A 12,508-nucleotide genomic window follows, 5' to 3' on the forward strand; every position below is an offset into this window, starting at 1 on the left:
GCGGCCCTGGCTGCTCGGACTCCTGCTGACTCGATAGCTCCCTGTGAATCGACTCCCTTTCTTCCCCTTACATTTCGCCCCCTCTTAAGTGGTGATAGCCGCGGTGAAAGAACAGGTTCTCTGTGTGGTTAGAATTTTCTTCCCGTGCACGTGAAAATAAACACAGAACTACGCAAACAAACTGTCCGGACACCACTTGAAAATCGTGGGTTGGCCCCCGCGTCTGTGGTGGGGGCGGCCCCGTGGGAGGCTCCGGTCTGCAGTGTCTGACTCCGGGCCACACTGAGAAGGAGGGGCTAGCGGTCGGGGCCCATGTGGACCGGTGGGGGATACCCTCGTCCACGCCCGAGGACCATGGCAGGTGCAGCCATGCCCGAGGGGGTCCCAGAGGGTGGTGGGCACGGGATGTCTCCCATGAGAACACGGTGCAGGCTCAGGGCAGACTGGGTGCGGCTCTGGGTCACCCGCTCCACGTTGTGGCGGCCGTGTGTGCATCGCTGCCGGCCCTGTGTGCAGCCAGAGCCTCGTCCCCCTGTCCGTCCCATCACTGAGCGCTTGCCCTGTGGTCGCAGGCCCTGGGCCCGACCCCAGAGGTCCAGTGGAGAGCAAGACAGACAAGGCAGCTGTTCTTACGAAGCCCGCATTCGAGTGGGGGAAAGCAGACGGCAAGCAAGCAAACGGATACACAGAACATAGAAAATCCCGGCAGTTACAAATGCCAAGAAGTAAAATTGAGACGGGGCAGAGGGGACACATTCATGCAGAAGAATTCCACGTAATTGATGGATGCTACTGCCTGCTCCAGGAGCTGGAACATGGTAACTCCCCCTCCTCAGCTGTGGGCTGCGCTTAATGACTCACTCGCACTGAGTGTTGCGTGGAAGGAGGAGGGCAGGTAACTCTCCGGTGGGGAAGTGTGACCAGCGTCAGCTCCGTCAGGTGGTGTAGACGTCACATAGGTGGACACGGTCTTGTGTTGGGAGCCCGTACCCTCACTGCAGCGGGGTGAGAAGGGCACGTCTCCTGCGTGGGCTTCCTCCCGGAACCTGCAAGCCTAGTCTAGTGATGAGAAAACACCAGACCCAGGTTGGGGGACGTTCCGCAAAATACCTGACCAGTTCTGTCTCCTCAAAGCTGTAAGGTCACCAGAGGCAAGGAAGTCAAACACTTGGTCACAGCCAGGAGGAGCCCAAGGGGACGTGGTGACTGGATACAACCTGGTACCCTAGATGGGATCCTGGAACAGAAAGTGGACAGGAGGGAAGAACTAAGGAAGTATGAATGAAATACGGATTTTAGATAATAATAAAGAGGTAAAGGAAAAACAGGTGTAGAGGGTGTCGGAGAAGACCTCTCTGAGGTTGGTGGCATTGGAGCTGGGCCTCGAAGGATGTGATCGGGTCAGGCCAGGGTAGGGAAGACCGGGGGTGAAAGCGTCCCGGGCAGAGGAAGCAGCCGTGTAACGATCCTGGGCAGAAACAAGCTTGGGCCCCTCAAGAGCGTGGAAGAAGCTGTCAGCACAGCTGGAGAGGCGTGAGGCAGAGGAGGCCAGGCAGTGAGGTCAGAGGTGGACAGGGGCCAGGCCGTGCGAGGCCTCAACGCCGTGGAAGGCATTTGGATTTCATCCCGAGTGTGATGGGAAGGCGGTGGAGAGTTCTGAACAGAAGGGTGACATGAGCTAATTTCCACCTGAAATAACTTGAGTCTGTGTGGAGAACAAACTGGGGGTGAAGGGAGGCGGCGGCCAGGTGGGAGGCCCTTGTGCCGGTCCAGGGAAAGACCACGGCTGGCAAGGGCCGCCAGAGTCCTGGGCGCGCTCCCGCCCCTCAAGAAACAAGTGCAGGTTCACACGTCAGCGTCCTTTCCCTCCTCCGTCTCCTGAAGATGGGGGTTGACCTGAACTCTGGGTTCCAAGAACCAGCTGTTTGAAGGTCCACACCTCATGTCAAAGACCCCCATGACACGGACACCTTACAGCCCACAGCTAACCATCTCTAATTCAAGATGTTTTCCTCTCCTGGTTCATATCTCTTTCGGAAAATAAACAATGGACGCCGTGCTTCAGTCGGTTGCTTCAAGTGCCCTTATTTAATTGGGAAAAATACAGTGAGGTTTCTAACCTCTCCCTGCCTTCTGGAAGTTGTTGGGGGGAAAAGGAAAACAAAAGCTTCAGGCACCTCAGAGCCTTTTGTACAGTGTAAACGGTTTCAGAATATTCTCAGTGAATTGGGTTATGATTTATTAACCACATATCATTTTTCTTGTGCTGCCTCCCCTCCTTTGTGAAGGAAGTGTGGTATCAGTGGAGTAGAATAAGTATCTTAAAAAACACCTTGACATCGAATAAGCTACTGCAATTTGTGCTTTTTTTGGGGGGGGGGGTCAAAGTCAGGGTCACGCTTCTTGGCATTGCCGGGATGAGACCGGAGAGGGGTTCTGGCCTCTGTCTTATTTGTCCCCGGCCTGTTGCCGGTGTTCCCGTCACTGCCGGCGAGCCCTTGCTGGACGTGTTAGGAGCCGTCCCCTCGGGCTTTGTCTGTGGCCCAGCTGTGTCTGTAAATCTAGGTCCGTGAAGCTGTCTGGGCTCATCCCGGTCTCTGTGTTTGCTCCTAGAGATAGAGATGGTGATCATGGAGCGCAGCAAGCTCCCGGAGCTGGCGGCCAGCACGTCCGTGCAGGAACAGAACACCACGGACGAGGAGAAGAGCGCCGCCACGGGCTTGGAGAGCGTGCAGTGGAGCAGGTGCTGCCCGTCGTCCCCCACTCGGGCTGGTGCTGCGGGTGGGGCGCCTGCCAGTCGGGGTGGGGGGTGCTGCTCCGTCGCTGGGGCGAGGATGTGGGCTGAGCGATGAGGGGGGCTGCCTCGGCCGGGGTGCCCCCCAGAGGTAACCGGGGGCCTCTTCCTGCCACCCGCGTGGCGCCTTCTCCTCCGCAAAGTCATCCTGCTTCCTTCCTGCTCCTCCAGCCCCCCGGCCACCACAGGCACAGCCCCTCTCGAGAGGCCACAGGAACGAAGCTGCCACTCAACCCTGTAGCGCTCACCCCTTGGAAAGGGGAAGACTGAGACATGGCGCCGCCCCCCCCCCCCCAAGTGCTTTGGGGCTGTGCCCTGTCCTAAAGGGTGTGGACCACCCGTGGCCGTGCCCTGCCGCTCCCAGGAGGGAGCCCCTTGGGAGCCGCGTTTGGATCTCCCTGGCTCACTCGTTCACTGCCGTGCTACCCCGCCGCCTGTGGGGCGTGCCCTTGTGGCTCAGCCAGCGTGATTTAATGCTGCTGTCCACCTTCGACTTTTCCCCTGATTTTTCATTTCACTGATGGCCCGCGGCAGCGAAATCCTCTTAAACCGTGGAGATGCCACATTTCCCGGAAACTTGCTGCAGCACCGCCCCTTCCAGAATGAGACAGGGTGTAAGCTTGCTCTCAAAGTGTGCGGTGAACTGTTGCGAGGGCTTCTTCGTTTCAGAGTTACTTCCTTAACAGGTGGCCCCCCAGGCTGACCCCCGCGCTGACCTGATCCTCCTTCAGGGTTCATAAACGCACGGCACGTCAGCCTACAGAGCACTCCCTTCCTGGCCTCTCGGGCCGGAGCGGCTGAAACACACACACCATCCTCTTTATTCGTCCAGCTTGAAGCAGAGAGTTGAAGCACACTAATTTTTTCCTCCACATCCCTTGGCTTGGCAAATGTTTCAGTTATCTAACAGACAGGATTAATTTCTATCAGATGCACAAGGGGGCCATTTTTACTTTGGTTTCAACAAAAAACCCTGGAGTGTGGCGCAGGCTATCAGTTGTTGGAACTCACAGAGACCTTTTTGATTTTGCTTGGCAGCAAAAAACATAACTCCTGGAGCTCTGAAAATGAAGGGAATCATTCTCAACACAGAAAGGGACGGGAAAACAACCTTCAGTTGCTTGGCACAGCATTAGTTAGGATAGGAATGATTGGAAAAACCACAAATGACTAGTAGCGGGGGGGGGGGTGCATAAGCAAACGGGGGAGCGTTGGCTTGATGGAGTATCAGCTGCTGCTTTTAAGTGAATACTGTCAGGATATGTTGGGTTCCTTAGGATCTAATAAATGGAAACAGAGCACATATTTGACTTAGTATGGTAATAGTATAGCTTCGCTAAGCGAAAGACCACATTGTTATGTTTTGAATGTTCGGTTGAGATTTCTTTCTTTTTTTGTTTTTTCCCGATTTTTAGTGAAGAGAGGGGTTTTCTTAGAGTCGATTGAGATTGTTTCGTAACTTTCTTTGACTTTAACTGACATCTTTTGCCACGTGGCTTGTAATGCACGCTGAGCCTGGTGCCTTGAGTTGGGCCCACGTGCAAGCTTGCGGCCGCGGGAACCCTTGGGTCAGGGCTGTGCTTTGTGCTGAGACCCAATCCAAGGGAAGACTGGAGCAGGTCGATAGTTGCCTTCTCCTTTGCAAAGGTATCGAGTTGTTGCTTGTCAGAAACACTGCCACGGACTTCTCCCCTCCCGGTTCCGGGCACTGAGCAGGGAGGAGGGCGCTCCGGGGGAGGGAGGGAGCGGACTGTTCTCCTTGACATGAATCGCATCTTGACATTGGCCCACTTGTCTGAAGAAACAGCGGAGTACAAAGCAGAACTGTTCTACTCCTCGTATATCGTGGGCCTATGTCTGCATTCGGGGTTAAATACAGGCCTGAGAAACTGAAAAATGTTTAAAAATTTTTTTTTTTCTTTTCTTAAAAAAAAAAAAAGTTAAAAAAAATTACAAAAGTAATACACATTCAGAAAATGTGAAAACATTTTGAAAAAGTGTATGAAGAAGGGGAAGAGGTCTCCGTGATGCCAGTCTCGAAGGCAGCTGTTACTAACATCCTGGTTATTTCCTGCCAGTTGTTTTTCATTGCCCGTTTAGTGGGAACTGTGCCCTCCGTGCCCCCAGTACTTACACTTTGCCATTTATCATTTTGTCTTCTTTCTTTCCATCCAGTACCTAACACCAGGCATCTTTTTCACTGAGCTGTACTCTCAGCAAACACAATGCTAATGGCCACATGACACTTCATCTCCTAGAAGATATTATGTCCCCCCGGCCCTCCCTCTGTTCCTGGGCATTTGGTTATGTGTATTGCTCCCAAACGAAAATATAATCCACATTCCGAGCGGCTGGTTTACAAGAAAACGTTTTATCCTGCTCTCAAGTTTGGAAGTGTTATTGCCAGGAACTTACAGAAACCCAAATCCGCACATGGCAAAACTATTCAGGCATCTGAAAGGTGCCGGATCTGGGCCGGGGAAGGTCTGGGGCCCTGGAGAAGCAGCCTGGACCTAATTGTCCCCTTCTAAAAAGGGTTCTTCCTTCAATTTCCGAGTGTCCGGTGTTCCTTTGAAATGTTGCCACAAGAACATTTTCACTCCTTTCTCTTTGGCCTCTTCCAGTTAAATATTTTATTTTGAATCACTGGTATGTTTATGGGATTCAGATTTTTTTTTTTTAAGTCTAAAAGGTTAGGCAGTGAAGCGTCTCCCTGTGTGTCTGCCACACCTCTTCACTGCCCCCTACACAGTGGTGTGGACGGTGGCTGTGTGACCTTCTAGGAGCTACGTGTGCTCCGTCATTCACCAAGGTGCTCTGTTTTCTTGGCTTCGGCCTGGCATCCAGAGAGGCGGCCACCGTTGGTCACAGGCTCAGAGCCCCCTGCCTGTGCGGCCATATCTGTGCGTGTTCTATCACCCTTGTGATGAACATTCTTGTTCTATCTCTCCAGACCAGGCCCTTCCCCTGGAAGGGCAGCATTTGGGGTGTGCGGTTTGTGGTATTTCCACTAAGCATCAGAGTTGAGACCTCACATCGCTTCTTGCCTGTCAGAGAAAGTCCGTCCAAGAAATTGCTGGGCCAGCACCTGCCAAAGCAAGCTCGTGGAGAAAGTGCCCTTGGAAAACACAAAACAGGGATCCTCTGTCCGCTGCTCCACGCGAGGACGCTTGGCACTGGAGCACCCGGGCCTGTGTTCAAGGCCCTTCGTGGTTTCACTTGAACCCTCACCGGAACCCTGTGAGGGTTTAATCCCTACTTTCCCGATGGGCAAACGGACAGGTTTTAGGTAGCTGACCCAAGGGTTTGCAGCTAGGAGAGGCTGAATCCGAATTGGAACCCAGGCAGTCTGGCTCCAGGGCCCACGTTCTGAAATTGTTCGGACTTGCTGGTGCTCTGTCTGGTGTTGTCTGTCTCCCTCGCCGCTCCCTGTTCTTCCTTCGCTCCTCACTCGTCTCAGCGATGGTGTGGTCCGTCTGTTCGCCAGCATGGGAGTGCCCCAGGAGCAGGGCTTTGCGTCGTTTACCCCCATTGTCTCGAACAGCTGGGGCATGACTGTTGTGTGCTAAGGGGTCTGGTCCTCTGTCACTTTCCCCTGGAGATAGCTTCCCACGGGCAGAGCCCGTCCCCCACGCCTGGTGTTGGCCGCGGCACTCAGAGGGCTCGCCGCGTGCTGGTGGGAGAGAAGTGGTCACCGTGTGCGCCAGGAGGCTCATGCGTGCCCCTCCTCTTTTCCAGACCCTTCCTAGATATGGTGTACCACGCCCTGGACAGCCCGGATGACGACTACCACGCACTGTTTGTGCTCTGCCTCCTCTATGCCATGTCTCATAACAAAGGTAAGCCTTCTCACCTCGCCCGCCTTCCTGGCATCCCCCTCCTCTGCCTCGTGGAACAAAAAAAAGAAAGCCGCTCTCCTGGAGGGATGCCCTTTCTGGTTTTGGCAGACTCCCCCGAAACTTCTCTTCAGGCTCGTCAGAATTTCTCAGGTGCTTTTGCACAGACCAAAGCCACAGGAATTGGTTACTCAGGCAATATGGCGGGTGGGAGGAAGGGTACAAGTGAGCGTCTAACCTGGTATGACTATCTTCACACTGTGGTTTTCTTTCGACCCCTCGCTTTTACAACCGGCTGAGCACCCGACCTCTTTTCCTAACATCAGAACTGAAATCAGTCAAATTGTGATCTTGGTTTTGCTATTTATAATAGCTGAAGTTCTTGCTCTGGGTTGAGGGCTAAAATAGACTCTGGGCAGATTGGGTGGAATTGTAGGTTTCCTTTCTAAAGAAAGGTGTGGTTCTCTGGCTTCCCCCATTGAGGTGGAGTGGTCAGGATCAGAGTCCTGTGGAACTGACAGATCTGGTTAGGATTCATTCATTCACTTCCTCCCTGGGGACGGCCTCTGGTGTACCCCCCACCTGGCTTGACACCGGTAGGTTCTGAAACCTCCACATCAGAATCTCTGCAAAGAAATCAAGAACATTCTTTCTGGCCTCTGCCAGGAGCTGGGCTTGGCGTAGAGGAGACTTTGTAGCAGGTGACGTTTTAGGAGGTTTTTCATAAGCTAATTGGGAGGTGTGGAGGTGGATGTGGGTTTTACTAAGACAGCCTATGCCTAGAAACGTTTAAGAAACCCTCGACATAGTAAATATTTACTCTTAAATCTTTAACCCTGATAAATAAGTGGACTAGTGGCAAAAATATATACGATAAAAAATTAAGCCTCCCCTCCCATCTCTGTCCTCCACCCTCTTCTTCAAGGCAGTTCGTGTTAGCAGTTTCTTGCGTGTCTCTTTAGAGATCTCCATGCAGACCCAAGTACGAGCGTATAGGATTTTATTTCTATGACTGCCCCGCACTGAACCATAAATAAGGTGTCCCTAATTGTCCCTACCCTGTTTTTCTGACATCGTCATGTATCTACGCATCATGTTCCTAGAGAACTGCCTTGTCCTTTTTGATCGTCATGTCTGTGCATCATTTATTCTGCCATCATCCCCTTATTGAACAGCACCGAAACTCCTTCCAGGCTTTTCCCACCGTGGAGAGGACCCACCGTGATGGCTCTTGTCATGTGTAAGTCATTGTGCACCCGGCAAGAGACCTCTAAGAGGCGCCCAGCAGGCTCGGAATCCTGCTGACATTTCCTCCCATCTTGCTCGCTCCCGTGGCTTCTGCGATCCCCTCCAGCCCCTGGCGTGGTGCGTGGCACGCAGGAGCCCTCAGTTTCTGGGCGGAAGCAGAACTCCATGAGACTGACCGACTCCCGCCCAGGTGCCGCCCACCACTCCCCGGCACCTGACTTCTGTGCCCTCTGCAGTCCGAGCTCCTGCCCGCTGCATGCTGGAGACTCCTACTCAGGTGTTTCAATGGCACCTGGAACAATGTGTGCTGTTCCCTAAAGTATACCCTGACCTCATCACGCTTCCTGCCGTTTCTGGTTCGGTTCAGATTGCCTACCAGGTTGAAACTACCATGACCTTTAGCTCCTTCCCTCCTTTGATCTAGCATTTAGTCGTCAGCCTTTGTCAGTCCTCCCTCTTCAGCTGTCTGATCAGCAGAATTTAACCAAGTGTGGCTTGGTGCCTGGCTCGAAGCTAGATGCTGCAGGTGAGAGCCAGAGGCATGAGGGCAAGAGAAGTCTGGGCACGTCATTCCGGTGGCCATTATCCCAGCCTCCGTACGGGTCTAACATACGGCCGTTTTGTAATCCGTCCTCCATAGCACTGCCAGGAGATCCTCTGTGACACGGTGTGGACCATGTCCCTCCCGTTCAGAATCCCTTCGTGCCTTCATCTCTCCCTTAAACTCCCCCCTCCTCTTCCTGGCATTTTAAGTATCCAGACTGCACCCACCATTCCAACTTGATCTGGTTCCTCTGACTTCCCTTCACAGACCTTTGGCTCTAGGTGCAAATTTTTATCTAGTGGTAGAACTCTTTCACAGAGATAAACTTGGGGATACTGACACGGTACTCCCTGAACTCCTTAAAGTTCTGGTTATAAGCGACAGGAACTACTTCTCATTAACCTAAAGCAGTAAAAGGGAAAGTCTATAGGAAGGCCCCTGGGCCAGCTCCCAGGATCCAAGCAGTTGCTGAAAGACAGAGGGAAGGGCAGGAACCAACCAGCTCTGGGGACTTCCTCAAGGCAGATTGTGATTTGGCCCCAGCAGATCCCAGGTTGGGAGTCTGTTTCCATTCAGGTTTCACATTCTTGGGCAAGAGATCTGATTGTTGCAGCTTTTGGTGGTGTGTCTAACTCTGGAACATTCAGTCATGGCTGGGGGTCAGGGTCATATAGCACAGGGCCCTGGGACTGGGACTGTTCCCAGAGCAATGAGCTTCTCTGGAAGCCTGGCAGCCATCCCGGTCAGTGCCAACACGCCTACCTGCTCCTGGCTAGTCTTCTACTTTCTTACATTCGTTTGTGTTTCTTCCTGCCATTTTCTCGACCCCAGTGTCCCCACCTGTTGAGATTCTGCTTGCCTGTCAGGGGTCTAGTTGCAAGGAAGTTTTTTCTGATCCCTTCAGGTGATACTCACTTGGGATTTATTAGTCCCATCTAATGTGGCAGGCACATTTTATACATTACTGAATTTGACCTGCCTAAAATTTTGTTAAGGAGTTTTGCATTTATGTTCAAGAGTGATATTTGTTCATGGTCTTACAATTCTCTTGTTTTATTTGCTTTCAGAGTTATGTTTACCTTATGGAATAAATTCAGAACCATTTCCTACTCCTGGATTGTATACAGTTTTTATAGAACTGGTATGATTTCTTCCTTAACTGTTTGGTAGAATCCACCAGTGAATCCGTCTGGGCCTAGAGTTTTCTTTGAGGGAAGATTTTTAGCTACTCAGATTCTTCAGTAGATACAGGGCTAATGAAGCTTTATTTGTTCTTCTTGAGTGAACTTTGATAGCTTGTGTCTTTCAAGGAATTTGTCCTTACATCTAAATTGTCAAATTTATTGGTATACCCTTGTTCATTATGTTTCTTTATTATCCTTTCAATGTCTGTAGGATCTATAGTAATGTCCCCATTTTAATTCATGGTATTGGTAGTTTAGGTCTTCATTTTCTTTTTCCTGATCAGTTTGGCTAAAGATTTAATAATTTCATACTAATTTTATGGATACTCAAAGAACTGTGTTTTGGTTTCATTGATTTTTCTGTCCTCTTTTTCTGTTTTCTGTTTTATTAATTTCTGTTCATTATTTCTTACTGTTAGCTGCTTACTTCAGATTAATTTACTCCTCTTTTTGTAGTTTCTTAAGATGGACGCTGAGATCATTGATTTTTTAAGCTAATCAGTTTTTTTCTTTTTTTGAAAGAATTTAACATATACTGAAATTAATCTTTTTTGTTTGTAGTTGTATGAATTGTAGCACAGGTGTGGGTTTGGTCAATACCACCATAATCAGGATTCATTACAATTCCATCAACCAAAACTTCCCTCATGCTATTATTCCTTGTCAGTCATACCCTTCCCATACCACTCCCAGATATTTAACTTTTTTTTTCTTTTGTGATGAGAGTTTAATACTATAAATTTCCCTCTAAGCACTACATTAGGTGTGTGCTTAGGTGCCATAAATTTTGATAGATGTGGTTTGATTTTATTCACTTAAAAATATTTTATAACCTCCCTTTTATTTATTCTTGTCTGTTGTGTCATCTGTGTAAATTCTAGTTATGTTTCTATTAGAGATTTTCCTCCTGGTTTGGTCTCTATTAGAGATTTTTCTGTCCTGGGTCATGGTCAAGTTACTTGGAATTGGTTTGATCCTTTGGAGGCTTTTAAGCTTTGCTGGTGCTGGTCCAGAACAGCCTTTTGTCTTAGGCTCACTTGGCCCCACTGCTGAGGGAGGCCCTTTCTGAAGAGTGTACCCGGTGGGCCACAGTTGGGTGGTCTTTCCACACTGGCCGCTGGGAACACGAACTCTTGTCAGCGTTGTGTGAGCCCCAGATCGTTCCACCTGCTGCATTCCAGAAAGTCCTTCCCTTCCGTCACATGCATGTACAGAGCAGGACTTAGCGGACGCCTCAGATGGACTGTCTGCAGCTCTCTGGTCCTCCCTCCTCTCGGTTCCAGTCACTTGGCCCCTCTGAGCTCCAGACTCTGCCTTCTCGACAGAGGGAGACTGTGGCCTTTCTTGGGATTTTCTCTTTCTGGGCCAAGGCCTGGAAACTCTTTCCAGACGGTGAACTGGAGCGGTCCCTGGGCCCGCTGCCTTCGTCTCCTCCCTCACAGGGTCACCCTCCAGCGCTGCTGCTTGTCCTGTCCAGTGTGTCGTAATCACTGTTTTATGTATTTTGCCTAGCTTTCTAGTTGCTTGAATCAGGAGGCTAAATCCAACCCAGCCTGGCTGAAAGCCATGGCACTTGAAAAAGCTTTATTGTGGTCTAATCGATGTACAATAAACTGCACATATGGAGAGTATACTCTGTGATAAGTTCTGACCTATGTTTGCACCCATGAAACCATCACCACAATCAAGACAGCGTGCGTATCCATCACCCCAAACCTCTCCTCCTGCCCCTTGGTCACCTTCCCCCTGCCCGCTTTCACCCCTCTCCCCAGGCAGCACCGAGTTGTTCCTTGTCACCGTAGATGAGTTTGTCCTGCCTAGAATTTTACGTAAATAAAATCGTGCAGTAGGTACTCTTATTTTGTATGGCTTCTTTCATTGGGTGTGATTATTTTGAGATTTCGTCACGTCGCTCTGTGTGTCGCCGGTTCGTTTCTTCCGACTGCCGAGTAGCTTGCCTCCGTGTGTTCATCCATTCGTGTGTTAATGGGCACTTGGCTTATTTCCAGTTCTTAAGGGTAAAGTACTAGGAACATTTATGTACAAGTCTTTTATGGACATATATTTGCTTTTTTCTTGGGTAAATACTGAATCATACAATTGGTCTAAGTTTGTTTTTAAACGTTTACTTATTTTGAGAGAGAGAGAGAGAAAGAGAGAGAGAGAGCGCACACGAGCGAGCATGCTTAGGGGAGGGGCAGAGAGAGAGGGAAAGAGAGAACCCTGAGCAGACTCCATGATGTCAGCACAGAGCCCGACGTGGGACTCGATCTCAGGAACTCTGAAATCGTGACCTGGGCCAAAACCAAGAGTCAAGACACTTAACTGACTGAGCCACCCAGGCACCCCAGGTTTGTTTGTTTTTAAGAAAAACTGGCACATTTTTTCCCTAAGTAGCTGTATAATTGGCGTTCCATCACCAGCGTATGACGGGTCTTCACATCCTTGCCAATACTTGTATGACACTCGTTTTGATTTTTGTCATTCTAATAGGTACGTAGCAGTGTCTCATTATGATTTTAATTTGCATTTTCCTAATGCCTAATGATAATGACTTTCTTTCTGTGTGCTTCATTTGCCACTCTGTGTGTCGTCTTTTTTTTATTTTTTATTTTTTTTAAGTTTTTAACGTTTATTTTTGAGAGAGACAGAGACAGAGCGTGAGCAGGGGAGGGGCGGAGAGAGAGAGACACAGAATCAGAAGCAGGCTCCGGGCTGTGAGCACAGAGCTCGACACGGGGCTCGAACTCACACAACCGTGACATCATGACCTGAGCCAAAGTCGGACACCTAACCAACCGAGCCACCCAGGTGCCCCTTTTCTGTGTGTCTTCTTTGGCGAAAGTGTCATTTCAAATTTTTTTACGGGTTGTTCGTTTTCTTAATTGTTGAGACTTGAGTT

General features: G+C 50.2%; 1 protein-coding gene across 12 annotated transcripts in view; it reads left to right on the forward strand.

Annotated features, from left to right (window-relative positions):
- Positions 1-12,508, forward strand: part of CLEC16A (C-type lectin domain containing 16A) — a 199,202-nt gene that overhangs the window by 62,004 nt on the left and 124,690 nt on the right. For all 12 annotated transcript variants that reach the window (XR_008294694.1, XR_008294695.1, XR_008294696.1 and 9 more), the window contains exons 11-12: positions 2,614-2,743; positions 6,533-6,633. Coding sequence is in view for 9 of the 12 variants with exons in the window: in XM_053213540.1 (XP_053069515.1) it covers positions 2,614-2,743; positions 6,533-6,633 (231 nt within the window). In the remaining 3 variants the exon portion in view is untranslated. The remainder of the gene's footprint in view (positions 1-2,613; positions 2,744-6,532; positions 6,634-12,508) is intronic.

The sequence above is a fragment of the Acinonyx jubatus genome, chromosome E3, assembly GCF_027475565.1.
Source record: "Acinonyx jubatus isolate Ajub_Pintada_27869175 chromosome E3, VMU_Ajub_asm_v1.0, whole genome shotgun sequence".
Classification (NCBI taxonomy): Eukaryota; Metazoa; Chordata; class Mammalia; order Carnivora; family Felidae; genus Acinonyx; species Acinonyx jubatus.